A 27,174-nucleotide genomic window follows, 5' to 3' on the forward strand; every position below is an offset into this window, starting at 1 on the left:
TATAAATATATAGAGAGAGAGAGATATATAATAATTGTACATTGAAATGTATAAAGACTTAGTAGGCTATTACTGAAAATTAAAAGATAGATAGATATAATATAAAATAATAAAATACTATATTTATTATAAACTATAAAAAGAGAAGAATATACATTAATAATCAGCTGCATTACTGGCCAAATAGTCACGTCGGCCAATATTCGATGCTTGTTTATTTTGAATAGCTTCCAGTTTAGGACATTCAGTAATTCTGTGTCCAAGACCACCACAATAACTGCAACCACGTTCATCTATAAAATTAAATAACAGTATAGATTTCTATTGAAGTAAAGAATGAATAATTAATAAAATTTGTAGATATTATTTTACCTCCTAAATTAAGATATTTCTCATTTTCAGAACAAAGTTCAAGTAGAAATGGTGGAACTTTCTGTTTGGCTTCCATTAATAAATGTTTAAGATCAAGTAAGACAGACTCGTCATTTGCTTTATTAATAAATGTTGTTGCTATTCCAGTTCTCCCTGATCTTCCAGTTCTTCCAATTCTATGTACTAAAACACAGCAAATTATTTTCTTAATTGCATGCTCACGTGAGAAGATATATTAATATTATTTTAAAAATGTATTACTGATTTTTTTGGATAATTCATATTACCATAATTTTCTACATCATCTGGCATATCATAATTTATAACGTGCTGTACGTCCGCAAAATCAAGACCCTTAGAAGCAACGTCTGTCGCAACTAATACATCTTTTCTACCAGCGCGAAACGCTTCAACCGAACGTGATCTTTCTTCTTGATCTGAAATTGAAAAAGCCTACAAGTGAAGAATTTTGTAAAATATTTTCGAATTATTATGACATGACAAATGTTTTATTTAAATATTATTACCTTTTCCTCCGTGTATTGCTACAGCTTCTACACCTTTTAGAAGTAAATACTCATGAATAGCATCAACATCCTGTTTTTTTTCAGCAAATATAAGTACAGGTGGTGGAGTTTTTTGAAGACATTCCAAAAGGTATACTATCTTTGCCTCTTGTTTTACATATTCTACTTCTTGTATAACATTCATTGAAGCAGCACCTGCACGGCCAACATTTATTGTTACAGGTTTAACTAAAGCTGAACGAGCAAAATTTTGAATCTTTTTTGGCATAGTTGCGGAGAATAGTAACGTTTGTCTTTGGCCCTATATACAATAAAAATATTTTTTATTTTCACGTTAAAATCTTAGTAATAATTTATACTTTAAAATTAATCTGTTATACATACTCTGAAGAAAGAAAAAATTGTCCTCACGTCCTCTTCAAAACCCATGTCTATCATACGATCTGCTTCATCCATACATAAATATCTGCATACACTTAATTTAACCATTTTTTTGTCTAGCATATCCATAAGACGTCCTGGGGTAGCTACCATTATATGTACACCTCTGCAGATATTAAATTATTATTAGTAATTAAATGCATGTTAATAGTTAAGACAATTGTACTTTACATACTTATTAATAACTTCCAAAGATTCAGATACAGGTACTCCACCAATTGCTAAACAACTACGTATATCAGGACAACCAGCTTGTCTTAAACTATTCGTGTAATGTCGAATAATATCATAAGTTTGCTTTGCTAATTCACGTGATGGACAAATTATAAGACCTATAAGAAAGAAATAACATTATAAAATGACTTTTAGTAATATATTGCTATACTAATTATTTTAGTAATTACCATAGGGTCCTTCATTTCGTATAAAAGGCATGCCTACTTCTTGTTCTAAACAAAACATTATAATAGGTAAAACAAATACTAATGTTTTACCACTTCCAGTAAAAGCTATACCTATCATATCACGACCAGAAAGCCTGTTAAAAAATCATAAATTAATTATACAATGGTATTAAAGATTAAAATCAATAAAAGTGAGATAAATGTATTACTGACACAGTAGGTATTCCTTGTACTTGTATTGGAGTAGGCTTAGTAATTCCTTTCTGTTCTAAACCATTCAAAATACCTCTGTGAAATTTCATTTCTTTAAAGCTTTTTAATGGAGGGGGTACGTCGTCTCCTTCTACCAAAATTCTTAATTTTTTTCTAACTCTTTCATGTCTTCCTTCTCCAAGATGAAGTACTAATTTTGGAGGGTGCCAACTAGTTTTAATTGGATCTTCATATTGAATACCTTTTGCCAATTCAGCAACACCCATTAAAGCTTTATTTTCAGCTACGCTTTCCAAAATTTTTTCTTCTTCCTTTAATTGTTTTTCCATAGCGCTTTCTTTTTTAGCTGCATATAAATAACATTAATATTTTAATCATTTTATTTAATGGTAGGTTTATACTTATTTATAAACATGAATTACCTTCTGCTAATTTTTTTAATTCTGTATGTTGATCCAAAAGAGAAATATTAGATTTACGGCCCCAAACTTGACCGTTATCATCATCTGCATCGTCTTTTTCATTTTCACTGCTACTCTTTCCAATACCACCATTTGCACTTTCTTCTTTCAACTGATTGATTTTACCAAGTTTAATAAGCTGTTGTTTTTTTCGTTCTTTAATAGGTATGTATGGTACATAATCCTCATCTGTGTCGGAGAAAGTATTTTTTTCTTCTTCATCATCTTTTCTGTATCTCTATAAACATATTATACAATATTATATTATTTATATACATGCATATACGCTTACTTATATACAATTAAATAATAAAATAATAAATGCAGCTAAATTTACTTACTTTTCTAGGTCGTTCATTACTATCAACCTGACTCATAATGATTATTTACAAATCACTATTAAGTTTATATTATTTAATAAAACAAAATTACTTTGTTATAAAATACCACCACATAATTTTGTAAACAGAGAACTGTATTTTAATAAATTATATTATTATTAAATATAATTATACGTTAGAATACAAAACTCAATTAATTATACATTATCAATATATGTAAGGTTATGTGATGCCAATCCAAAACATTGATGCACCACCTGTTTTAAATTTTGGAAACTGTTAGTTTAATATTATTAAATTGGAAACTGCCATTACCAACGGTAAATATTTTAACAATAGGAACCTACTATTACCGACGGTCGATATTTTAAAGAAGAAAACTGTAATTAACTACTATCGATATTTTTTAAAGTAGAAAATTACCGTTATCGACGGTCGATAAGATAAAGGTAGAGCACTACTATTACCGATATCGCCTTAGCCGGCCTGCCACTAAAGTGGCTTTTGCGAATATTTTTTCCAGGTCGATGCGCCACTATAGTGGCTCATTCGATTAGCTTAGAATGGATAAATTTCTTTTGCCTAAATCTTAAGATATATATTTTCAAATATTTGTGGAATATTATATGTATCAAAGTTTAGGAAAATGTTTATTAATAAAGTATTTAATTAATAAAAATATCTATTTCGGGTCTAAAATCTCAATTGTTACATTGGATTGCTTTGTATATTAACTATACTGCTAAGCACATTAATCAACTACAATAATGATTAATAAATAAAATATAAATTAATGATTAACAATATGAGATTGAAGTTTATAGATACGAATAAATTACAAAATAACAGATAAATAAGATAATTATGAACCAATTAGATATTTTACAAAATCTATTTTTTTTTATTATATGCAGCTACATGCATAATTACATTTTTAAATAAAGTTTCTTAGACTATAAAATAAATTTCACCATTTACTAATAATAAGACTACGATGTAATCTCGTAGAATGGTCAAATACATTATTAGGATTTAGAATTTGCGAGTAAAAATTTTCTATCGTACAAATTTCTTCATACAACTCTTCTGTAGTCATCTCTAAAACATTTGCACATTCATTTAATAGCCAACGAAAACTTCTCGGTAAAACTTTTTCAAATAATTCGAAGTTTTTTGCTTTTACACGACTAAATATACAGTGATACATCCAGTAATCTTCACAGGGACGGAAAAATTTCATGTTTTCAGATTCTTGTTCGCTAGAATCTATGTCATTTTTTAAAATTAATTTTGTCTCATCTATATCTAGATTCTGTTCCAAAATGTCTTCATTTAATATGGATATGTCAGATAAATCGAAATAATTATTCATATTATTTAAATCGCTTTTAAAATTGTATTCTCCATCAAATATTTTTTCTTCATTTTTTGATATATCACATGGCACTTTGAATAAACTCATTTCAAGATCATTAAATGAATCCAAATCATTATTATCCAAATTTATTCCAGTAAAGTTATGTAAGTCATAAAAATTAAGATTATCTATTATATTAGGTTTTATAAAATTATAGCTATTCATTAATTTTTGTGCTTCTGAAGCTTTCATGAATTGTCCTTTCGAATTACGATATCGATGCATTTTACGTTTCATAAAATCTTCAATACTTTCCATTTCTTGTGGCTTAAGTATTGACTCTTGCTCGTATTGTGTTAATTGGATATTATATTTCTGATAAAAATCTATATCTATTGTATCTGATTTTTGTTTAATTGTGTCTTTAAAATGTAATACATCATCATCCGATGTAGAATCATTTTCTTCGGGTATTAATAATTTACCATCTGGTAATACATCTCCAAATATAAAATCATTATGATCGTTATGATTAAAATTTGTATTTATTTTTAATGAATTTCGTACGTCATCAAAATATTGTAATTTTGTATCGTCAATTCTAGTATAGCAAGGTATATTTTTATCTATATAAGAAACAAAATTTTCTATCTTTTTTATATTTTCTTCTTCTGACTCGTTAAAATCACATATTTGAACATCTTCTTTAAGTTTTGACACTTCTTGCATCTTATTTCGTTCAAAGTAAGGTACAATTTTATTGATAAAATGTGATCTGGAGTTTATAATTTTCAAATTTATGTTGCATTGTGCAGCAAGTTGCTGAAAACTATAAAAATAAAGAATTAAATAAAATAACGATTTTTTGTTTATAGATATAAATACTGTTACCATAAACGTGAATTTATATATATTAAAATTTACTCACTCTTTGATATGTGTCATATATCCAACTTTGGTTTCATAAAAGTCAGTTTTTAAAATATCAGGAATTTTGTTAGAAGAATTTTCCCATAGTTGTTGAAGATAAGAGTAAAGAGGCGTCAATGATGGATTAAATATTGTTACGTCTTCCGATGGTTTATTATCTTGATTTAACTTTTCAAAACACCGCTTCATAGCATCAGAAAGATCTCGTGGAAGGAGATGCTTATAATTAATAATTTCTGGATTTTCTCCATCTTTTTTTGATTTAATAAATTCCAAGAAATTAAGGTACATGTTATTGCTCAGCGGTAACGTTGGGTCGTATTTTAATTTTGTTGGATAATGTTTATTAACTAAAATATTTTTTCTACATTCGATATATCTTTGCCATTCGCAAAAACTAAATAATTTTTTATCAAGTACATTTTGTTTCCTACCTACACTGAAACAAAAAAAACCATATGAATGACATATTCTAAGAAATAAAAAAAATAACACAGTATCACAAAAAAATTATTACAAAGGAATATTCATATTAAAAAAAATCATTTGCATCGAGATCTTTATAAACATCTGTTTTTCGTTCATTTAAATCTGCTCCAAATATCATCTCATTATTTTTAATAACAGCATATGGCATTCTTTTATATGTAAAATATATATCCCAAGATCCATCTTTTTTAAGTACAATACCACCGCTATTTTTCGCAAATTTAATCAACATGTAATCAAGATTTCTCTGTAATGCAGTTCTTGGATCGTAACCTTGATTAATATCATCTGCAATACGTCGAGCCATTCCAAGCTTTATTATAGATTCTCCATGACCCGTTAAAGAACATCCTACATTTTTATCAGCATAAGTTCCACATCCCAATAATGGAGAATCTCCCACTCTTCCAACCATTTTTCTATTCAAGCCACCTGTTGTTGTTCCTGCAGCAATACTACAACCATCCCATGCCACGCAGCCAACAGTTCCCACGCTACCTACAGACAGTTAGTTTTAAAATAATGTTTGTGATCAATTGTAAGATTGTTATTTCATTACTTTGCAATGCTTGAATATTTTCTAAATCTTCAACATTATAATCAGCTACAGAATCTCCTGTTTCACTTAATTTATAGGCAAGATATGCTGTTGGTGCAACCATATTCCCATGTGATAGTAAATTTATATTAGCAAATTGTGCCAACTGTTTGGCACTTTCTCCAACAATTATATTATTTGGGAGATTCTCCAAAACATATCTAGCAAGTGATATAGGATGTTCTATATCTGAAACTGCTGCTACTGAGCCACATTCAAATTTATCTCCATCCATAATACCTGCATCCATTTGTACTTGTCCTATATTTAATATATATGTCATTATTTAGATTTATATATTTCTTAGACAATAGGTACATATTTCTACCTATTTCATTCAATACAGATCCATAACCACAATTAAAGAATTCATCACATTCCAACCACCATAAAGCTGCTTCTACAGCTTCTATAGAATTTCCTCCATTTTTTAATTTTTTATATCCAATAGATGCAGCTTTTTGACAAGCTGTTATTTTCTCAATTACCGTAAAATCTTTACAGTCTCCTATACCGCCATGTACAATTATACATGGTGAATTTGTATCCCTTTGACAAATGTACTTCTCTTCCCATTTATTACATATTACATTTGGAAATGTTTCATCTATTTCATTTTTTTTCTTAAGACTATTATTTTTTTTATAATGATATCTTTTCATATACATAATCACTAATTTTAGAGCAATATTTTCACACAAAATTTGATACAAATATAAATGAATATTTAACCTACTTAATTAAACTGTCATTTCTCTTTCAAATAAAAAAATTGAAGGCTGAAATAATATTAATAATTTAATATGTAACTTACATATTAATACGTTCTGCGATCTTACTAATGGTACACTCCGTTATACCATCCAATCCAAATAATACTTTTAATACTACTATAATAAATGCCATAGCACGTGCTTCATAGTTAGGAATATCTGACTTTTTAAAATCAAAAATCATTGTTGGAGGCGAGAGAGCAATAAATCTTTCAGCATATAGTAGTACACCTTCTAAAATATTTTAGTAATGAATAACTGATAATAAGTACACATTTTTTCTTATATATAAGAAAAATATTCATACTTGGTAATGCTAGTTCCTGACAATAACGATTGATCAATGGTAAAAGGTTCGGAGAACTCATTTTTCTAATTCCAATAAATTTTGCCATCCTTGCAGCTATCTTTCTAAGACCTTTATGTGTTATCTCTGTATTTTGTGTTAAAAAATTCACATCATTTTGAGATAGTTTTACTTCGGACGGAATTAAATGATCTAATCTATAATAAGACATATGACCCTCTCTCGCAAACCTAGTATACCACATCATAAATGCATACAATAATTAATAAACAAGAAACGATTTATTTTAAAATAAAATAAAAAACAGAAATATATAATTACGTACCTTAACATATCACCTAACTGTATAGGTTCTTTATGAATTCTCATGGCAAGATAAACAATAGCCCACAGTTTAATTCCCGTAATTACACATGGCCCTGTTTTATATTGAGAAGTAATATGTTTTTCTCTGTATTTAACTCTTTTAATATATGAAACATTTTTAGCTAATTTTTTTATCTTTTTCTTTTCTTCTTTTGCAAATTTGTTAAAGGATACTCTGCATAAAAAATATTAGTTAATGAATATCCTAGTATAAATGCAGATTTTATTTTATAGTTCAAAATACAAAATACCTTTCTTCTTTATCGGATGATCTTACTGTATTAGAACTGTATGCACTTATACTAACTGCACTAATAGCATCAGAATTTGTCTGGGATTTCAAGTATTTTTCATAATCTGAATTTATCAAGAGTTTCTGTTAAAACCAATTATAAGAATAACATTATTCTAATATGATTTCATTAATCTGTTTGTAAAGGAAAAAGTTATAAACTAGAATACGATACTTTATTTCTGTGAAATCCTTGTGAACCACCATGAGTACCAGATGAGTAACCACTATGTGTAGCAGAAACCACAGATTGATTTGTACTATTTGTATGCATTTTATGACGTTTAAAAATCTTCTTTTTTGATTGAATTTTACCATAAATAATTTCTGCATCGCTGAAATGAAATAATCATAAATGTAAAAGAGTTTTTGAGTTCATATCATAATATGGTCACTGCATTATAAACCAACTTTTTATTATACTGTTTAGAAAGTTTTGGTAAAGATTTTCTATTTATTGAAGTAAATGCCACTTGAAGTTTACTTAAATAAGTTGACCATAATTGTAATACTGTAAATTTTATATCCGGTGAAGCACCAAGTTCAATCATTTCTTCGGTTAGTCCAATTAAAGCAAAATTATAGATTTCCCACGTTGTCCATCCCTGAGGTTCATCTGCATAGTCATTTAAATTTATTTTATATATGTTTCATTAGTATTACAGGAAATGATTTCAATAAATACTCTTAACAAATAAGAAAGAAAATGCAGAATTAAATATAAAATTATATTAACTGTGCTTTCGATCGGCATGTTTGATTTTAATCTTTCGCAGTTTTGTACTTGGATCTACACGCATATCAAATATTTCTTCTCTTATTTCCTGAAAAAAAAACAAGAAACAATACAAAGTTGTATCCTAACCTTTACATAATTTTTCATATATATTTTATTTTTACACATAATTACATCATTTTGTGTTTGACAGGTTTCACAGTAATAAAAACCAGCATCTTTGAAAAAATTTGTACATCCGCAAACTCGGCATACTGATTTTACTTTTAAATCTCCTTCCATTGCGACTCTTTAATTTCGGTAAACAAAGGACACGGTACACGTGGTAACCAACTTATGTCACTTTAGAGCCCGCCTTAGCAACCCCCACTCTTTTTAATACATCTCTTATGGACAAATGAAATTGTTTATAATTTTCGCTACTAGAGTGCGCAACAGTCTCGTTCGTAATGTATCTGCAGTAGATAATCTAGATATCTCGAAAATCGAAGTGTCCTTTTATAATATTTTCTAAAAGATATTAATTTTTCTAAAAAGAAATCTATCCATTAAAAGTTACTTACATAAAGTCGAGTTTCACGCATAGATGTGCATATAATTATTCATAGAGATATACATAAAGAACGTAATTTAAGACAAAATGCATGGTCATTTTTTCACCGGTTTTTTGCTTCCCCCACTTTTACTTTTTCTCGGTGCACTTTCGCGGTACAAGAATATAAATAAATAAAAATAACTCTCAATGACAAGCGGGAATACACGATGAGAAGGTATAAATTTATTTATTTATTTATTTCCGATCATAAAACTCGAATGTAATTAATTAAAAAAAGAGGGTCAAGAAATGATGTTTTATTACAAGTCAATGATGAGAATAAAGCTTATGGAAGGATTACAAGCCGGTTCTCTATAGTATACTCATAATCAGGTTAGGTTAGGTAGTACTATATAAAAGGTTGTGCTAGTGTGTGTATGTTCATGCGCACGATCCCTTCGTTATCGGTAGACAGGACACTCGGGGCACAGACTCGGGCAGTGACTCGAGTAGTCAACACGACAATTCTTCCCTCGCGGGTTAGCCGAAGGTTTAGAAAAAGACAAGTAGACAACCCCGGGGTGGTGGCGCTTCGATCGGGCGAACTGTTGCACTCCGTTCGGAAGTGGCTCGGGTACCCCGGTCCTTGTCCCCCGGATTCGTTGGGGACTCGAGAGGAGAGTCACGTCGGCGCGTTATCACCGTTTCAGTAGTAAACACCAGTTCGCGTAAGACGAATCTCGGATGTCGCGTTAACGCGTTATTATTCTGTCATCTTCAACTAGATTATCGTAATAATCTTTTTGTTAATGGTTCGCGTTTTTACTATATAAATTATCGATTAATCGATAAGGAACGATCATCGCCGTCACGATGATTGTTCGTCGGTGTTTGATAGAACGTTTTAACGCGTTTCACCATGTGTACAAATTGAACAGAAGACTCGTCGATGCGTAGTAGTAGTTTGCTTATCCTCGACGAAGTATTTTCTTTCTTTCACGAGTTATCTATTAACTACCTTGTTATTGCTATCATCATCATCATCATCATCATCATCGTCGTCGTCGTCGTCTTCGTCGTCTTCGTCGTCGTCGTCGTCGTCGTCGTGGAAATTTCTTCGAATTTACGTGCTACGAAAGAAGACGAGGAAAAGGAGAAAAGAGAGAACGCGACGACAGGAAGAGGAAGAGAGTGCGTGTGCTTTCGTGCTTCCTAGTGATCGAGACACGGCAAGTTTTTTTTTTTCTTTAAAGGACGATTGCATATAACTGCCATCGTTCTTCTTCTTCTTCTTCTTTTTACCTCGTCGATCAGGTCTATACGTTTGAGAAAGTTCAGCTTTCTCTCTCCTATCCTATTTTTCTTCTTCCTTTTCATCTCTTCTTCCTTCCTTTCTTTTTATTAAAGGAATACTTTAAACGTTGCCTCGAGAACCTCTATGTAGGTGTGGACCTTTCAACCAGGACACTCCAGCATACTTTTTATTTTCTCCGAACGTTCTTCGAACACCACGGGTAAGTTTTCCCGGGTATTTTTGTGCTTTTCTTTTCTTTTCTTTTCTTTTCTTATACTTTTTTTTTCTATACTTTCTTCTTACTTAGATAAGATATATCTTTTTAAAGGGAGTTACGTTTAAGTAGTTGCGCTTAATAAGGAAAATAAATAAAAAAAAAAAATATATCTTTAGGGGGGATGTTTTTCAAAGCTCCCTTACATCGACGATTATTCTTTTATTATAAGCGAAAGTGGTGCAACCTCTCTTTTCTGCTTTCACGTAATACCTGATATAAAAAAGTCTCGTCTCTCTATCGGGTTTTATATAGTAAAAGTAAATTACAGAACGATAAGATCAACTTATAAAAAAAAAAGTACGCAAGCACTACGAAATTAAATTGCGAGACAACGCCGCGATGCATGCTGGACATACAACATCGCAAAACGGGGGTTAGGAAATGAACGAATTAGGTTTTACAATTTCATTTTTTTTTCTTTTCTCTTTTTAGTTTTTTTTTCTTTTTTTCTTGTTTTTCTTTTCCTCCCTGATACGTTCGAACTTCTATCAGATAGGAACGTAGATTATTCGTATTTTATATACCTTCGTCTCGTGGAATAAAGTTAATATTATTTTATTTTTTAAATATATATATGTATATATATAAATCATAGATATTTTCGCGTTTCAATAAAAATATCTTTAGTCGGCATTTTATATTCCATTACGCGCGAATTCGAAAATAATAACGTCGCGTCGTAATATATAAAATAATATTCGTTTTAATTTTCTGTATTAATGTACTATAAGTCTTATATTTCGAAATACAATAGATAATATATCAAATAATTTTATGCTAATTGCGTATCAATGACATTTTAATGAAGTGCATTACCATATTGAAAAAAAATGATAAATCAATTTCTATTGGGTTATTGGTGGAAACGAATGACAGAATGACGACACGATGTAGAATAATTATACACATATGTATATATATATGTAGCATTAGAATTAGTATTTGCTAATGCAGGGGAAAAGGGAATATTATGCGTGTATAGAGAAAACTATATCTCCTTGTGGTTGATCATGTGCATACATATTCATTATTATTACACGACTAGCCCCATCCATTGCCATTATTCACAGCACGTCCTAGCATAGACTTACGTACCACGTGGTGTGGTATTTTTTATTTTAGAAACGGTCAGTTCGATTTTTTATTTCGACCTTGAAACGATTCAGGCCCTTGCCCTTGCCAGGTTGTTGTTCTTTTCTGTTAATATTGCGATTAATCCGCTTTCTTTTTTTTCTTTTTCTTTTTTTTCATCTTTTTTCCACCCTTATAGATATATATATATATGTGTGTATACGTAAGTGTATCGATCGAACATGGTAGAGAATACCTAAACGATTGCATGCGATCATTGTCGGTCAAACTATCCTGACGCTCTAACAAAGATATTATCTTAAGATACTTCTCATTGGTGGTGGTTCGTCGATCGATGAAAAGCACGTTCTGCTTAAATATCGTCATAGCATAGTGATTCTCTATTTCACTCTTTCTTTCGCATGTTCGTCTCATAACTGAGAACACGAATCGGGCCAAGGTTTTCCTTTGGGGTCCTTCTCTTTTACATTTTCATAGTTTGTTCGTAGTTCCTAATCGAGGTTAGCTTAGAAAAAGAAAAAAGAAAAAGTAAAAGAAGAGAAGAAGAAGAAGAAGAAGAAGAAGACATACCATTTCGAATTTTTCGCGCTTAGTTAACGCGCGACTCTTCCAATCGTCGTTCTTCGACCTTCGTGATTCTTTCCTCTGTAATATAAATATATATAGATAGGATGTATTTTGTCGAGTGCTTTTACGCAGGCCAGAAATATAGAAGGATCGATATTCGTCGTGAGAGAAACAGAGAAAGAGAGAAAAGACATCTTGTTGTTCGTTGAAGAGGTTGTCGAGCTTGGACATACATATATTTATGTCAAATATATTAGGATCCTTCTACGAATAGAAAAACAACAATTTTTACGACGATTCAATTGACAATCCTTTCGCAATATGGATATAATAATATCTCATAACGATATTTTGTTTCGTTGAAACAAGACGATAGATTTCTATCTCTATCTCTATCACTCTTTCATTCTTATTCTTCTTCTTCTTCTATTTTTCAAAATTTGTCGTATCACACTTTTAGGTAAAAGTTTTATAGACGATCGATATTCCTAAACTTACGTATATATATATATATATATATATATATATATATATACATATTTTTTTTTTTATAAGTTTGTGTTTTGAGAAATAGTAATAAGAAGGATAACTTCGCCATTATTTTTTATACAGCTATAGTAGCTTTTCTTCCATTATCGTATATAACTGAACTTAAAGGGGATGCTCTTTTTTTATTCGATGTCGTTGCATTAAGAAAAAATATTATAAGACAGAATTTAAGAGAGAAAATTAATTAGAATTCAATTGCAACGTTTTCTCATCGAACTTTTACATATTCATTTTCATGCTTAATTATTTGTGACTATATAAATCCAATAGTTCATTTATCGAAATTACAAATGAATTTATAATTCAGCACTCTTTAATTGTCCTATTTTTATTGAACTCTTAATTTAATTTCGAATTAGATCATCATTTCTTTGGTCATACGTAATAATAGTCGGTAAGATTAAAAAATATTTATGACAGTCATAGAAATACCATATTCCTGTATAAATTTGAAAGGATCGGCCGTGTTCTCGCATACTATAAAAAATACTATCTCTTATATAATATAAAAGGGTAGAAAAGAAGACAAATTGGGAGCTTTCGAATGGTTCTTTCAACAATAAAACCTTTTTTTTCTCTCTCTCTTTTTTTCCTTGCTCGATCATTGTGACGAGTCGATGTGAACATCGATTTTATTCTTCTTCCCTTTTTTTCATTCTCTATTTTTCAAACGACAAAGTTTTATCACTAGAGAATACCTTACGATGTGTTTTAAATAATCCGTAAAGAAATACGCGAATCCTATGGAGTGTCGTTTCCTGTTCTCAGGCTACACACGTTAAATTTTTTTTTTTCCCACGTTGGAAGAAATGGACTCTGCTTTTTTCTTTCATAGTTCCCTGTAGTGATAGTAGATAGGAAAAGGTCTATCGCAGAGTATCTATCCTAAATTTTATATTGACACTACTTCGTAAATAAAAAATAAAAGTTCGAGGGACGTTTCCTATATGTCTCATGGGGTTTTATCTGATCGCTGGACCAACCCAGATGTATGTATACTTAAGAATGATATTTTCCTTCGATTTTTATCACCACAGATGCGTGACATTTCTCGATGAAGATATATTAATGTTACGAAAAAAAAAAAATAATAATAAAAAAGAAGAAAAAAGAAAAGAAAAAGGAAAAAGACCTAACGTGATTTTTAAACGAGCAGCGAAAAGTAACGTGTTGTTAAGTTTTCAAATTGATTAATGGATCCTTTTCTTTTTTTTTTTTTTTTGTGGGATATTTTGATGATACTCGTGCGAATAACGAAATATTATATCTCGTAAAAGTTATTGTTAAAGAAAATCGATAAGGAAGAAAAGTTAAAGGAGAAAGATCTAAAGATGAGATATTACAACGAAGCTGTGAATCCTTTGAGAAATGTGGATACAGATAACATAATCTTTCTCATCAAATTTTAATTACTGCCGTCAGTCGTTAGATATATATATATATATATATTTTGTATATAACAAAACGTAGTACCAACGATAGTAGTTATGAGTACACAATGACATCAGCCACACCTGAGTATACAACGGCTTCGACTGTGAGTTTAATATCTTCTTTGGTAATGCATTTTATATGATGCTACTGTAAAAACGAATACATTCTCGTGTCTATTTTTATATTTGGAATTTTTCTAGAAAATGAAAAATGATCGGCTTGCATCCAAATTCAATGCGTTCCCCTTTTCGTTCTACTTTTAACGCTTTTCAAAAAAAAAAAAAGAAAAAAATAAAAAGAAAAGAAGTGAAAAAAAGAACAGATTAAGAAACAAGATATAAGATTTAAAAAAAAAGAAGAAAGCAAATTTATGTTATCGAAAAATTTTTGTCGGGGAAACTTTACTTTTTTTCTCTTTCTTTTTTTCTTAAATCTTTCCAAAGACAAAGAAACTTTAAAGTTCTAATATAAAACTTGGCATTGTTCCAAGTTTCGCACGCTTTTAGGTATCCTTTTTTAAATGGCGATTGGTTGAGAAGAATTTTTCGAGTATCATCGAGAAAATCGAAAATAAAATTCTTCTATACGATGTTATTAGAATTATTTCGCGTTTTAATTTTTAAATAATCGGACGTGTTTCATTCATTAATACGATTCGTGAATTATCGTACGTGTTCGCACATGTATTTAAATAATTACTTTTGATAGATAAGAAATTTTCTTTCGAATGATTCCAGATGGTATCTCTAATTCGAGAGACGTGATTTTTATTTGATTTCATTCCCTCCTTTTTCCTTCCCAAGGAATGTGCCATTAATACTGTACATTATTTTACATTTCGATCTGCGTAAAATCAATACTTCGTTACGGTAGTTTTTATCAGGACGACACCTGTTGATAGCAAGTCGTTTGAGAAAATCGATAAAAAAAGGGGATACTTTTTTTTTCTCTTCAGGTATGTATATTACACTTATACGTTTGAATCGCTAAATAATTCCGAAATATAAATTCCAATTTTTACAGTATTTAACAATTAGACTAATTAAAATGAACGAAAATAATTGTTTAAAAAGTTACATTATAATGTCTATTTTAACCTTTCGCATTCCACATAAATTTATAATCAATATATTATAATAAATTTATATAAATAGATAATCAGTTCCAATTCGTCGACAAAATACGAAATAACTTTTTCTCCCCAAATATCAAAAATAAAATGACTACATTGAGAATAAAATCTATAATGAAATATAATAATAATTTATATTTGTATTATTTACAAGAGAACACATTTATTTATCGTTAGATTAAGCTTATCAAATTATTCTAACGTTATCGAAATTTATTTATTTTTATTAGCGTAACTAAAACTAAATAATATTATCAATAATTGGAATAACAAAGGGTTGAATGATTATTCACCTATAATTACAAATTCTGATTCAACCAGCACACACAAATGTTTTTCTTTCAATCGCGTATTTACTTACTTAGCAATAAAATAACATTCGATTTGCTTTAGGTATAAGATTTCGCCGCTTTTGTGTGGCTTTTCAACATTATCGCTGCGTTCGCAGAATTTTTGCTGTTATTAATATTTTTTTGTTTGTTTCTAACGGTTAGATTTCGCTGCATTGAGCAATCAACGATTGATATTATAACAGGAAATTGTTGCTCCCAATATCAGTATGTTATTATTATGATATAATATCAGAAATACTTCGATTTTTTCAAAATATTAATAGTTAGATCGTTGTGTAAACTTCATTATCAAAGCAACGCGAATTCAACGAATCACGGAACAGCGATGGGGTTTAATGAAATAATTCAAATATTGATGGTGGTTTGATGATAATACTTGCGTATCTCGTACATGTGTTCTCTTTCTCGTTAGGAAGATATATCATCCAATTTGCAATTGAAACTAATATTAAAACGATTAGTATATTTACGACTGTTTTAATTGCATCGAATTAGAACGGCAACGTTGTTGAAGATCAAATTTAATTTTACCGGTTCGTCTATGCATACATACATACATACATTCGTACATGAAATAGATAAGAATATGGTATATTGCAATGAGATCTGTTTGTATAACATTGATTCGCTATTCGTTTCATGTTAAAAAGGTCAAGAAATACGGTAAACATTTGTAGTATTTTTTATTACCGAATGAGATTTCTTTTTGTCACGTTATAATCGAAAAAATATGACTCTGTTACTGTGTATTATCAAGCTAACAAAGATTTTGAGATTATTTTTGATTTCATTGAGATAATCAAGATTTCTGTAAAGATTATTTTGGTATTTCATTTTATTTTAATAAATTCAGGTCTAACAAAAATAACTAAAATTGAATTACTGTTTTGTACTTAAGATAGAAATAGAGTCGAAAGAACAAGGATGATATTTCGAATAAAAATACAAGTTTTATTAAGAAATATGTGAAGAGAGAAGGTTCAGAGTGTAAGTAAGTGACGTGTCAAGAATTTCATCCTTCGACGTAGTAATCTTTTAAAAAAATATCATGATTTCAAACAATTTCTTAAACTCAATTTAATTCATCATTTCGTTCAACCCCAATACAACAATAGCATCGAATTTATTAAATTAACTTGAAAAAAGTAGAATTACATTTTACGCGTTAGTTCGTAACGCGAATCGACGAATTTTCCAAGTGCTTTTCTTTCTGTCTTCATTTTTCTCCGTTTTTCTTTCAGGATAACCACTATGAGAGAAAGAAAGAGAAAAAGATAGAGAGAAAGCTGACAGGAGTGTAAAAAATCGCTATTATTATCATATATACAAACCATACGTACTTACTACATATATAAATGACGTTTTATCAGAAACCTATCAGAAGAGAGTGAACTGCGTCGCCAAAGGGAGAGTTGGGTGGTTCAATTGATCGATAAACTGATTCCATTAATTCACCCGTTACCAGGGAGGTAAATGGGTTACCCTAACGCACACATATATTCATTCGCATCCTTCAGAATTTCTTCGTATAAACTGTTACTTCGTTTATTCGTTATAAAGTTAATTGTTGGTGCATACGTAATTAATATATTTTCGTAAATGTCAATGAATACGATTCTCATTTGAAATGTGTATATACACGCTTGAACTATTATTATATTCTTATGAAAGAGTGATTATTACGTAGGTACAGCATCGTTTAACTACTATGACGTAACTATTTCTACCAATCACGATGCACAGAACTGTTCGTTAATTGGATTAATTCGGATTTTGTCGTTCGTTCTCTGTTGAAACATTTAACACACACACACATATATATATATGGACAATTAAAGAGAGAGAGAGGGTGATATATTACGTATCTTGTTTCATACTCATTTTACACTAGATTTTTTTTTTCTTTTTTAACTTTTTTCTTTTTTTTTTTCTTCTTTTTTCTTCCCTTTGTTAAATTTATTCGAGTATAACCTCTGATACACCTGTTGAACTCTGTACGTCATACTTCGATACTCATTCGAGAGAGAATGAGAGAGAATGAGAGAGAAATAGAGAAGTATATATATATATATACACGTTTAGATTATATTAGGTATGTATAAAGAATAAAGGATCTTCCTTAACGACATCGAACGAAATATTCTCTCGTCGTTATCATTTTTCTATGTAAATTTTTCTAACGTGTTTAGTTAAGGAATAATCTCTCGATATCATAAATTTTCATCTCCTAGGGTTTGGTCGAAAGTTGACGTAATTCTTTTTCAGAGTACAATCTGTCTCGACCACATTCGATATAATCAGTACGAAGAAAACTTCAGTTAGATTATGTGATGTGGTTTTGATCCTGTAAATTGATGATATTTTTTTGTTATTATTTTCTTTATTCTTTATTTATTAATTTTTAATTTTCGATTATAGTAATATCGTAGAATTAATGTGATTTATAATACAATTTTCTTTATTATTTTCTCTAAATAAATATAAATATAATAAAAAGGAAGAATATATCTAATAATAATATGGAAGCAGATAACAGATAAAAATATATTTCTTTATCTTTATAATTATTAAAATATACTACGGGTTTTAAATAAACATACAATTATGTAATATTTAAAATATATATATACATAAGTTATATTCTTATACAATTATAGTAATATTTTAAATATAAAACTTAACATTGGCGCCATCTCTGAGTTACAGTAGAAACTTGTATAGGAAGGTGATAATGAAATTAGCATAGGAAACCATATATCTATAGCAAGTTAATTTAGAAATTTTCCTTCGAACTTCCCCAATTTGAAGGAAGTTATTACAAGAAGAGAAATTTTGCAGAATAAATACAATTAGAATAATCAAATTACCATACAGTAGCAAAAATATCAAATTCGTTTCCTCTTTTATTATTACAATTTTTTTGTTCTCACAGTTATCATAATTCAAATGTATTAATACGAGAAATTATTTCTCTTTCTTTTTATTTTTTTTTCTTTTTAAAATTCTTTATTATCGATCGTGCTCGTTAAAAAAAGAAAAAAAAATAAGAAAAACATGCCAATTTTTCAGAATAAATAATTTTCGTTGCAACACACCACGTACACGCGTCTAATTATACATAAGAGACGTAATTTATAAACAAACGCACATAATTCCCTATTCATTTTACGGGGAATAATCGCACAGCTGTTCTGTTTCGTCACGGCTGGTCAAAGAAAAAAAAAGACAAATAAAAAAAATAATAAGGGGCAAGAGGGAATAAGATGGGGGGGGGGTGTGCAGAGGAGGGAAAAATTGCAATTATCTCCTTCACCTTGAAGGAAAGATCGACCGGAATAAACGAATGTTCTTTATTTTCATTTACCCACTAGAGGGCCCTTAAGTACGCTTAACTATAATGTACCTCTTTCAGTTTAGTAAATGCAGCCCCTACTCACGTTTATGTACGCACCCCTTGACGGTGCAGTAATGAGCGAGTGCTTTTAAAGTAATCAGCGCGTAAAATTCTGTGTGTCTTTGGGTAGTATACAGTGTGCACACTCTAGGTACGTGTTGGACAAAGGGCCTCAATAACAGCACGTACACCTTTTTAGAAAATTTTTTTTTCCTTTTTCTGAAATTTCATTAATATTTTATTATATTCTTTTTTTTGGGATTCTTTTTAAAGAATATCTGATCATCCGATTATAACGAGGAAATTTAATGAGAATAGAATTATTCGATTTGAATATCTATATAATCTGATAATTATGAAAGTAAACTTAATTATTTCAGATATTTAAAAAAAAAAAGAAATACATTTTGTCATTAATAAATTATTAAATTATGTAAAAGTACTTATGTAAAATTACTTTTATAATCATCGATTCGTATATAAGGACGCATGTATTACATATATAGTATGATATGATAAGAATGATACAACTTAAAAAATGCGAAAAGATAAGCTTCGTCATTTTTTTACTTGTCTATCATTTCTATCGTTTCTAGCAAAGGAAATGAACTCGTAAATTCGAGGTTTAGAAGACCACTTTGAATTTCCACATGATAAGCAAGGCACAAGTTTAGTATGATAGCTTGAAAAGTATACCCAACCGGGATCTTCGGTTTTAACTGAAATATATTTTCAATTATATCCCGTACACAGAAAATTATTTCAAAAATGTTTAATATTTGTTGAGAAAAATTAAAAAAAATGAAAAAAAAGAAAACTACGAGAATTTGAAGTGAACGGTGTCAGTAGAATCGCATCGCAGGGTAAATTTTATTATTCCGTAAAATGTCTAATATAAAATACAAACACATGACGAAGTGTCGGTAACCTTGTGAGAGAATCTGTTCAAACAGTTTGCTAATCGTGTGTAAGTGGGGATTAATGTGCGAGTAAAGTAATAACTTGACAATGATTGTGTCAGTTTAAATCGTTAAGAAAATAGTAATGTTTCCCCCTCACTCTGGTGTTTCTCTTTGCTTTCTAACACCATTCATTCCCCCATACTCTCTGTCGTCCCCATTCCCCTACTTTTTCTTTTCTATGATCTCCAACCCCACCGTTGATAGATGCACTCGGTGATTTAAAGTTGCACATGTGTTTTCGATTTCGCACCTCGGTAATCAATCCAAACGCTGCTGCTGCTGCTTCCTTTTTTTATTATATACAAATGTTCCTGGTTACTTACGTAATTAGATAATAAAATCAAGACAAATCTAATCACATGGGAAGATTAAGTACGCTACTTCAAAGAATTCGATTATTCTTTTTAAAATAAATATTTATTGCAATATAGAATTATTATTGACGATTGATATTGGATAAGTGTAAAGTTTCTAAATGATTTTAAAAATTAATTTTTTTCTTTTTTTCTTTTTTGGACATTTTACAGACTTACAATTAATAGAAGAAATAATAATTAATCTAAAAAGTTTAGATAAAGAATAATTGATATTTAAAATCATGAATGAACTTTTAATTCTTTCTGCATTGTTTGACTAATCATTTCAATTGCACATATGCATGTACGTATAGATTAGAAAAATATAACATGTTAGTATAGGACACATATTCGAGTTACACGATCGGTATTGTTTATTAATTAAATGAGAATTCGAGCTTCAAAGGCAAACAAAAAGAGAATTCGTAGAAACGTGATACTTCGTAGAGAATAGAAATTTTGAAGGTAACGAGATCCGTTTTCCTTGACATATAAACTGGATGAATAATTTGAAGTGTATAATAAGTAGGTAGTACTTAACTGTATTACTGATTAAACGTACACATATGTATTTAGGTAGGTTACCAAATCCTCATCAAACTGACCTTTAATAATGAAATTGTGCAAATTATCTACTAGTAGGTAGAACACACACTGTAATAACACTAATAACAATTTGTATATCGAGTGTTACATATGGTCTACCATTTTCATGGAATTAACCATAATATATTGGAAGATAAATTGAAACTAAGCAAAATATTTTCATTAGAATAAAATTCTTTATTATTAAAAAAAAATACTTTCTTCTGTAATTAATACAATTAATTAACAATGAGATTTATTTCCTTTGTGCATACGCAATAGAGTACGTCTATTAATAATTGATTTTTTATTTCTTTTCTATTTCTTTTTTATTCGCGAATATCAAACGTGTGTGTGTGTGAGTTAATTTGAAAGCATTTTAATTATTAAACGATTCATAAAAAAGATTTACTGCATATTGTATAATCCTCGAAAGGAATGGATAGAAGAATTAGGATTTATAGAAGGCATCACATCTATAGTTATCAAAGTTTCTGTGTGAGTGTATATATATATATATATATATATAGATGTTATATCGAACAATAGCACCCTCTGCTAATAAGAGATACAAAGCATAAATCCGTTTACGTATATTCTCCAGCTCACTGGTTAACAATGGATTCGTATCCTATCATTTACAATTAGTTCGTCCACTTTTGTTTGTATGATAAAACGCACACACTACTAGGCACCTATCCATTTCTATTGTCATAGAAAAGCTTGGCTATTGTAAACTATATATATATATATTTATAAAGTGTCCCAACTCTAAAGGAGGCCACCTAAATATTTTCTTTGTTTTTAATGATTTGAAATATCCTTAACTAATGAAACATATTTAAACAGATTTTCAAGATTTCTTATAAGATTATTTTTTATGGATTTTTTTTCTAGATCGTCGATATTTCTTATCCTATAAGCGTGTATTTTTTTTTTTATTGTATCCTACAGCAGATAAAAAAATACATTTAACATTATAACCGTGTCAAGATTATTTTACCTGTTAAGAAAAGTTTTTATCAATTTGAAGGTTTAATTTGTTAATTTCTGAAATAAATTTCTGTGTATGGAAATTTTAGAAAGGTTTCCGTTACAAATAAATATCAATTATTTAAAATTTACACTGGGGATGGATACGAATACTTCTATGATACACTGTATACGTGTATATATATGCACATATATCTCTGGGATAGATATTTCCTTTTGTATAAGCTATTCGTACGTAAAATTGGCATTGTACTCAACGAAGGGTAGACTGAAAGAGACAGAGAGAGAGAGAGAGAGAGAGAAAGAGAAAAGAAAAGAAAAGAATGCATCGAGCGTTCGATTCAATCCAATTTATTGTGATGTGATTGAAGCAAATTCGATTGAAAGTTTCGATTTAAATCTTCGAGATTAAGGACGACGAGGTGTAACGTTCCATAACTGCACAACAGGGAAAATCTAATCGATATATTCGTTAAATAATATTCCTATTATTTCTCTTTATATGTATTAGTGATTTTAACAATAATTATTAGTGTAATATCATATGATTTTCTTATTAATACATTCGAGATCAGAGTGTCATAGTCTTATGTCATTTCAAATACTTTAATTGGATATCATTGACGTAATCCTACATCGTTTTGAAATTTGTAACTAAATATTTTCTAACATAATCCTACGCTATATCAAATATTAAATGTTAATCGTTACATTATTATATATTCTAATATTTGATTACGTATAAAAATTGAAATGTAATTCTTGTATGTAATTTAATAACATTTTAAAATAACATACGTCCAAAATGTCTTTTAATCTTTCAAATGATTTAGATCAATTTCATAATCATCAACTTATATACACGTGCTTCCTTGGTCAGTCTCTCTCTTTCGTCTCGTATGTTCATTAAAAAAAAAAAAAATAAAGAAACCATGTAAAAGAAATGTAATTGAATGCCGCAATATATTTTATCTCGACGTGATTTGTAATTCACCCTACATATATATAAGTATACTACCGTAATACCATTGTATCGTTTGGATTGGATTAGAAGATTGTCCACGACAAAGAATAATTTTCATTCATGGGTTACAGTCAATGATAGTTTTGCCTGGCTAGTTGCGTTTCGTTACCACGCGCTTCCGTAAGTCAATAAGCCACGACCTATTGATCCGAAAAGTCCCTTCTCTCTTATTTTTTTTTTTCTTTCCTCCTCTTTCTTCTTCTTCTTCTTCTTCTAATTCTTCTGTCGTTATCTTCATCTTCTTATTGTGTATTAATCTTTCTCGTCTAACCCTCCTACAAATCCCAACATCTTTTCTCTTTTTACTTTGAAAATGGCTACGTTGTCAAAGACGAGATGCCTCAAAAAGGGTGGAAAGGAGAAGCTAGGGCACCTTCAACGAACCAGCCAAACACCAACAACCACAGAACAGGTGCAAAAGGTTCCATCGACCCTCGACCTCGTAAAGACCCTGCTTGCTGCTTCTCGTGTTAGTAAAACGGCAGCTGCTGACGTCGTGCGTCCAGTACTTACATATATATATAAATATATATGTATATACATAGACCATAAATGTATGTGTATATTTTATATGGTGAGGAAACGAGATAGGGAGTGTAGGTATGAGAGGGAAATATGTGTATGCAACTAAACGATTCATTTTCTTAATGTTTCTATGATCTTTTTTTTTTTCAACATTTTCGACTCACCATTTTTTTAATTATTTTTCTTCTTCTTATTATTATTATTCTCTCTTTTTCATTCTTCTGAATTGCATTAAATTCTTATATATATATATTATATAATACTTATGCATATTCACCTCGCAGGAAGCACTTGTCGAAATTCAGAATATTCCACGGTATGACAGGATTTTAATTGGGCCAAATTATAAATAAACCTACCGATCTTAAAAATGACAAAAAGATAATTAGGTTTTATATAATTTTGTGATTATCATATTGAGTAAAATATGATCAAGTGATAGTCTGATTATTAAGTTTATAAACTAAAGAAAAAGTATTTAATACTTTTAATTATTATTAATCAATATTAAATAGAAAAGCTATTAAAATATGGAGGTAGGAGGGTAGCAAACGTTCGAATAAAAATGTAGTAGCCATCTTTTATTTAGCTGTATAAAATCTTCAAACAATATTTATTTATATAAATATCAGATCCTCCAGGGGATAAATAACTTCTTAACATAAATTTAACCCAAATTAATCTTAAATTAACATCGCATTGTTAGTTATTTAAATTAATTTGAAAAAACAAACAAATTCAATAACCTATTTCGTTCTGTATAAAAAAGAAATAAAAAGAAATTTATTGAGAGAAATGACAGAGATAATTTTGGGTTTGAAAGATATTATTAAAAGAGATAACAAAGGGAGGAAGATAAAATGAGATAGAGAGAAAAGATTAAAAGAAATATTATCTAGGTTACTTTTCTCGCGGTAAATGAAGAAAGCAATGGGAGAGGGAAAGAGGTTAAGTAACGTCTTCTCGATTTCGAGCGGATGTATCGATCGTTCGGTCAACGTACAGGAAGTCGAAGCTCACCGAGAAGCTCGACCCGATATTATCATCGTTTGCCATAAAGTGCAACGTCTATATGCATATTATGTTATATGCATATGCATCCTGGTGTTCTATTAAAAACTACAAACGTACTTTCGTAATTACTTTAACGAGAACGTTCCTTATTAATCGATACGATTGATAACATTAAAGATCAATTTTATCGATTAAGACAATCATTATAATAATAATAATAATAATAATAATAATATAGTTATTATTTATTCAGTTATTAAATACACTAATAGTAATACAAGAAATTACAAAGTAAAAATAAAAATAAATTCATCGGTAATTCGTCGAGACTATATAAACAAAACATTTCAATTAAAATCTATTAATCGGTTACTAGTAATTAATGTATTCATTTATTTACAGATTAATAGAACTGTGAGAGTTTGCAAAATGAAACATTATTATTAGGTGACAGAGACTTAGGATTATATCTGTTAATAGATTATGCTAATATATTATATTAAATAAATTGTAATCACGTATAATATATATAATTCAAAGGATTATAAAATTCATATAATAAATTATAATTAAAAGAAATAGAGAGAGGTGATAATTTTGGTGGGATATAAATATTACTTAAAACTAAAATTAATTCGTTGTAATAATAATAATAATAATACTACTACTACTATTACTACTGACAGAGAATAATAATAAAAAGAGTGCATTTTTGTAGGAAGTATATACTTAGCGACCATGAGAGGAAAGAAAGGTTAACACTCTCTCGAGTGAAGTCTTACAAAAACACACTTCTATACGGATTCACCAGTATGTCCTACTTAAATGTTAGACGCTTTTGCGATTCTTTTAACATTGAGTGTTGACCCACTATCGTGGAAGGACGCTCGCATCTTTTTGTCGGTTTGGAGTACTTTGTCTTTCTTCATTATTGTTTTTTCTTCTCATAACAGATTACAACAGTATTATTATTATACTTTTTCTTCATCCTCTTTTTTGTACCAACAGATCCCCAATACATGTATTTAATTTATATCACGCGATATTTCTTGTTGTTTTACATTTTAAATCGATCGGATAACAAAAAACGTGCACGACCTTTCGAACGAATTTCAAAGCGAATTTAGTTGTTACGTTAAAGAGAAGCCCCATATTATTCGACGAATACGTTTCAATCGTAATTAATAGAAAAGCTATGATTTGTTTGATTTGTTTTTTTTTTCGTTTTTTCTCTTTTTCCACCCACACAGTCTCGTCATCGTCATCGTTGTTACTTATTATATAATATAAGTAATTTTAGATATTTCTTATAGTACTAATTTATTCGAATATGATTTGTATAAATGTTGATATAACATGTACGTATGCATTCCTAATAAATGATTTTTCTCTTGTTCTAGGTCCCCCATTGACGCGGGTTTGCACTTGGCACGTTATTAAACATTCCAAGTAAGGTCAATGCGTATAATAAAACTATGTCATTAACTCATTACCATAAATCATCCTGTACTTAGGAATTTATTTCATTTAATAAACAGGAGAGACAATTAGAAAATCTTCGAAGATAAAACATATGTATTATGCATGCATTGATACAAAACAAACGAAATATTTCAATCATTCAAACGTTTATACGTGTATTAGTATATGTATAAGAATATTAACGTGAATTAAATAGAACAAATTTATGAAAAACATTTTTTCAATGAGATTCAACTCAAATTGAAATCTTCTGCTGGAGGGGGGATTGTAATCTTGAATAAAAAATACGATAAGATAATTACGAGATAATGAGACAGATCCCATTACTAGTTTAATAAATGAAACTTTAGTAACATTGATACCTGTGTAGGTGTAGTATATATGTATATACTACATGCAGTTCGAGTTATGTGACTCTCGAATCCCGTGAGAAAAGATCGCGTCTCTTTAGTTAGTAACCTTTGCACTCGTCGAGACACTATTCGAGACCCTTCACAACAAAACGTCGTCCATGCGAAGGTCAAATTCCTTGCGAATCTTATCCGTTCTCGTTTTACCTACGCAGCACTTTGCAATGCCATTTCGTATTGTGTTGAACGAATTTTTCTTTTTTTTTTTTTATAAATATATATAATTCTTAAATGAATTAATGATTATGAAAAATGTGAATAGTTTTATAATAAGTTAAAAAATTAATTTATTTATTTATTGTATAATTCGTATGATTACATCATTGCAATAAGAATTATCGACAGGATCATCTGAAGTTTGAAAAAGATTAGAATATTTATTTTTTTTTCTTTTTTTATTCGCATATTTTTTATTGATCGTAAAAAAAGATATTTTTCTTTGGAAGAGTATAAATCATTATGTGATATAATTTATTGATAATTTATCATCCTAACATTTTGATTAGCTTTAAAGCTTGATGATAGATTTAAAACTTTGATATAATTTATGGTTGTAACAGATTGATTTTTTTGATCATAATAATAATTC

At 29.4% G+C, this 27,174-nt stretch overlaps 4 protein-coding genes across 6 annotated transcripts in view; 1 reads left to right on the plus strand and 3 right to left on the minus strand.

The window, feature by feature from the left end:
• Positions 1–10: 10 nt before the first annotated feature.
• On the minus strand, positions 11–2,976 carry LOC122523373 (ATP-dependent RNA helicase abstrakt). Its single transcript, XM_043645070.1, has 10 exons — positions 2,760–2,976; positions 2,380–2,656; positions 1,958–2,303; positions 1,745–1,878; positions 1,516–1,672; positions 1,284–1,446; positions 900–1,200; positions 660–809; positions 373–555; positions 11–293 (listed from the first exon to the last, which is right to left on the minus strand). The coding sequence occupies exons 1-10, from the start codon at positions 2,793–2,795 to the stop codon at positions 157–159; spliced, it is 1,884 nt and encodes a 627-aa protein (XP_043501005.1). The 5' UTR covers positions 2,796–2,976; the 3' UTR covers positions 11–156.
• A 695-nt stretch (positions 2,977–3,671) lies between these two features.
• LOC122523273 (TATA box-binding protein-associated factor RNA polymerase I subunit B) lies at positions 3,672–9,076 on the minus strand. 2 transcript variants are annotated; one of them, XM_043644934.1, is made up of 10 exons: positions 8,782–9,076; positions 8,608–8,695; positions 8,283–8,487; positions 8,047–8,206; positions 7,831–7,955; positions 7,539–7,754; positions 7,214–7,443; positions 6,948–7,140; positions 5,045–5,485; positions 3,672–4,945 (listed from the first exon to the last, which is right to left on the minus strand). In XM_043644934.1, the coding sequence occupies exons 1-10, from the start codon at positions 8,887–8,889 to the stop codon at positions 3,727–3,729; spliced, it is 2,985 nt and encodes a 994-aa protein (XP_043500869.1). In that variant the 5' UTR covers positions 8,890–9,076; the 3' UTR covers positions 3,672–3,726. The 2 variants fall into 2 exon arrangements, with proteins under 2 accessions (XP_043500869.1, XP_043500870.1); XM_043644935.1 differs by having other exon boundaries at positions 6,948–7,137; positions 8,782–9,070.
• Positions 5,415–6,930, minus strand: LOC122523274 (isoaspartyl peptidase/L-asparaginase-like). The gene is made up of 4 exons (XM_043644936.1): positions 6,462–6,930; positions 6,095–6,394; positions 5,564–6,033; positions 5,415–5,480 (listed from the first exon to the last, which is right to left on the minus strand). Exons 1-3 carry the CDS (start codon positions 6,799–6,801, stop codon positions 5,579–5,581), a joined length of 1,095 nt encoding a protein of 364 aa, XP_043500871.1. The 5' UTR covers positions 6,802–6,930; the 3' UTR covers positions 5,415–5,480; positions 5,564–5,578.
• Positions 9,077–10,554: 1,478 nt separating the features above from the next.
• Positions 10,555–27,174, plus strand: part of LOC122523486 (protein phosphatase PP2A 55 kDa regulatory subunit) — a 42,352-nt gene continuing 25,732 nt past the window's right edge. For both annotated transcript variants that reach the window (XM_043645252.1, XM_043645251.1), the window contains exons 1-2: positions 10,555–10,656; positions 26,094–26,142. The gene's annotated coding sequence lies outside the window, so the exon portion shown is untranslated. The remainder of the gene's footprint in view (positions 10,657–26,093; positions 26,143–27,174) is intronic.

The sequence above is a fragment of the Polistes fuscatus genome, unplaced genomic scaffold (genome assembly GCF_010416935.1).
Source record: "Polistes fuscatus isolate 324 unplaced genomic scaffold, CU_Pfus_HIC Scaffold6, whole genome shotgun sequence".
Lineage (NCBI taxonomy): Eukaryota > Metazoa > Arthropoda > Insecta > Hymenoptera > Vespidae > Polistes > Polistes fuscatus.

What these genes read in the sequence shown, in the direction of transcription:
- LOC122523274 (XM_043644936.1), bottom strand. Translation starts at nt 6,801, where the DNA reads ATGTATATGAAAAGATATCATTATAAAAAAAATAATAGTCTTAAGAAA. An exon ending in ATCTGTATTGAATGAAATAG is followed by an intron (nt 6,395 to 6,461) that starts GTAGAAATATGT and finishes TATTAAATATAG; the next exon opens with GACAAGTACAAATGGATGCA. An exon ending in AAATATTCAAGCATTGCAAA is followed by an intron (nt 6,034 to 6,094) that starts GTAATGAAATAA and finishes AACTGTCTGTAG; the next exon opens with GTAGCGTGGGAACTGTTGGC.
- LOC122523273 (XM_043644934.1), bottom strand. Translation starts at nt 8,889, where the DNA reads ATGGAAGGAGATTTAAAAGTAAAATCAGTATGCCGAGTTTGCGGATGT. An exon ending in CCTGTCAAACACAAAATGAT is followed by an intron (nt 8,696 to 8,781) that starts GTAATTATGTGT and finishes TTTTTTTTTCAG; the next exon opens with GAAATAAGAGAAGAAATATT. An exon ending in ATCGCAGAACGTATTAATAT is followed by an intron (nt 5,486 to 6,947) that starts GTAAGTTACATA and finishes TTTTTGTTTCAG; the next exon opens with TGTAGGTAGGAAACAAAATG.
- LOC122523373 (XM_043645070.1), bottom strand. Translation starts at nt 2,795, where the DNA reads ATGAGTCAGGTTGATAGTAATGAACGACCTAGAAAA. An exon ending in CAATTTTTTCTTTCTTCAGA is followed by an intron (nt 1,201 to 1,283) that starts GTATGTATAACA and finishes TATTGTATATAG; the next exon opens with GGCCAAAGACAAACGTTACT. An exon ending in AGATGATGTAGAAAATTATG is followed by an intron (nt 556 to 659) that starts GTAATATGAATT and finishes GCTGTGTTTTAG; the next exon opens with TACATAGAATTGGAAGAACT.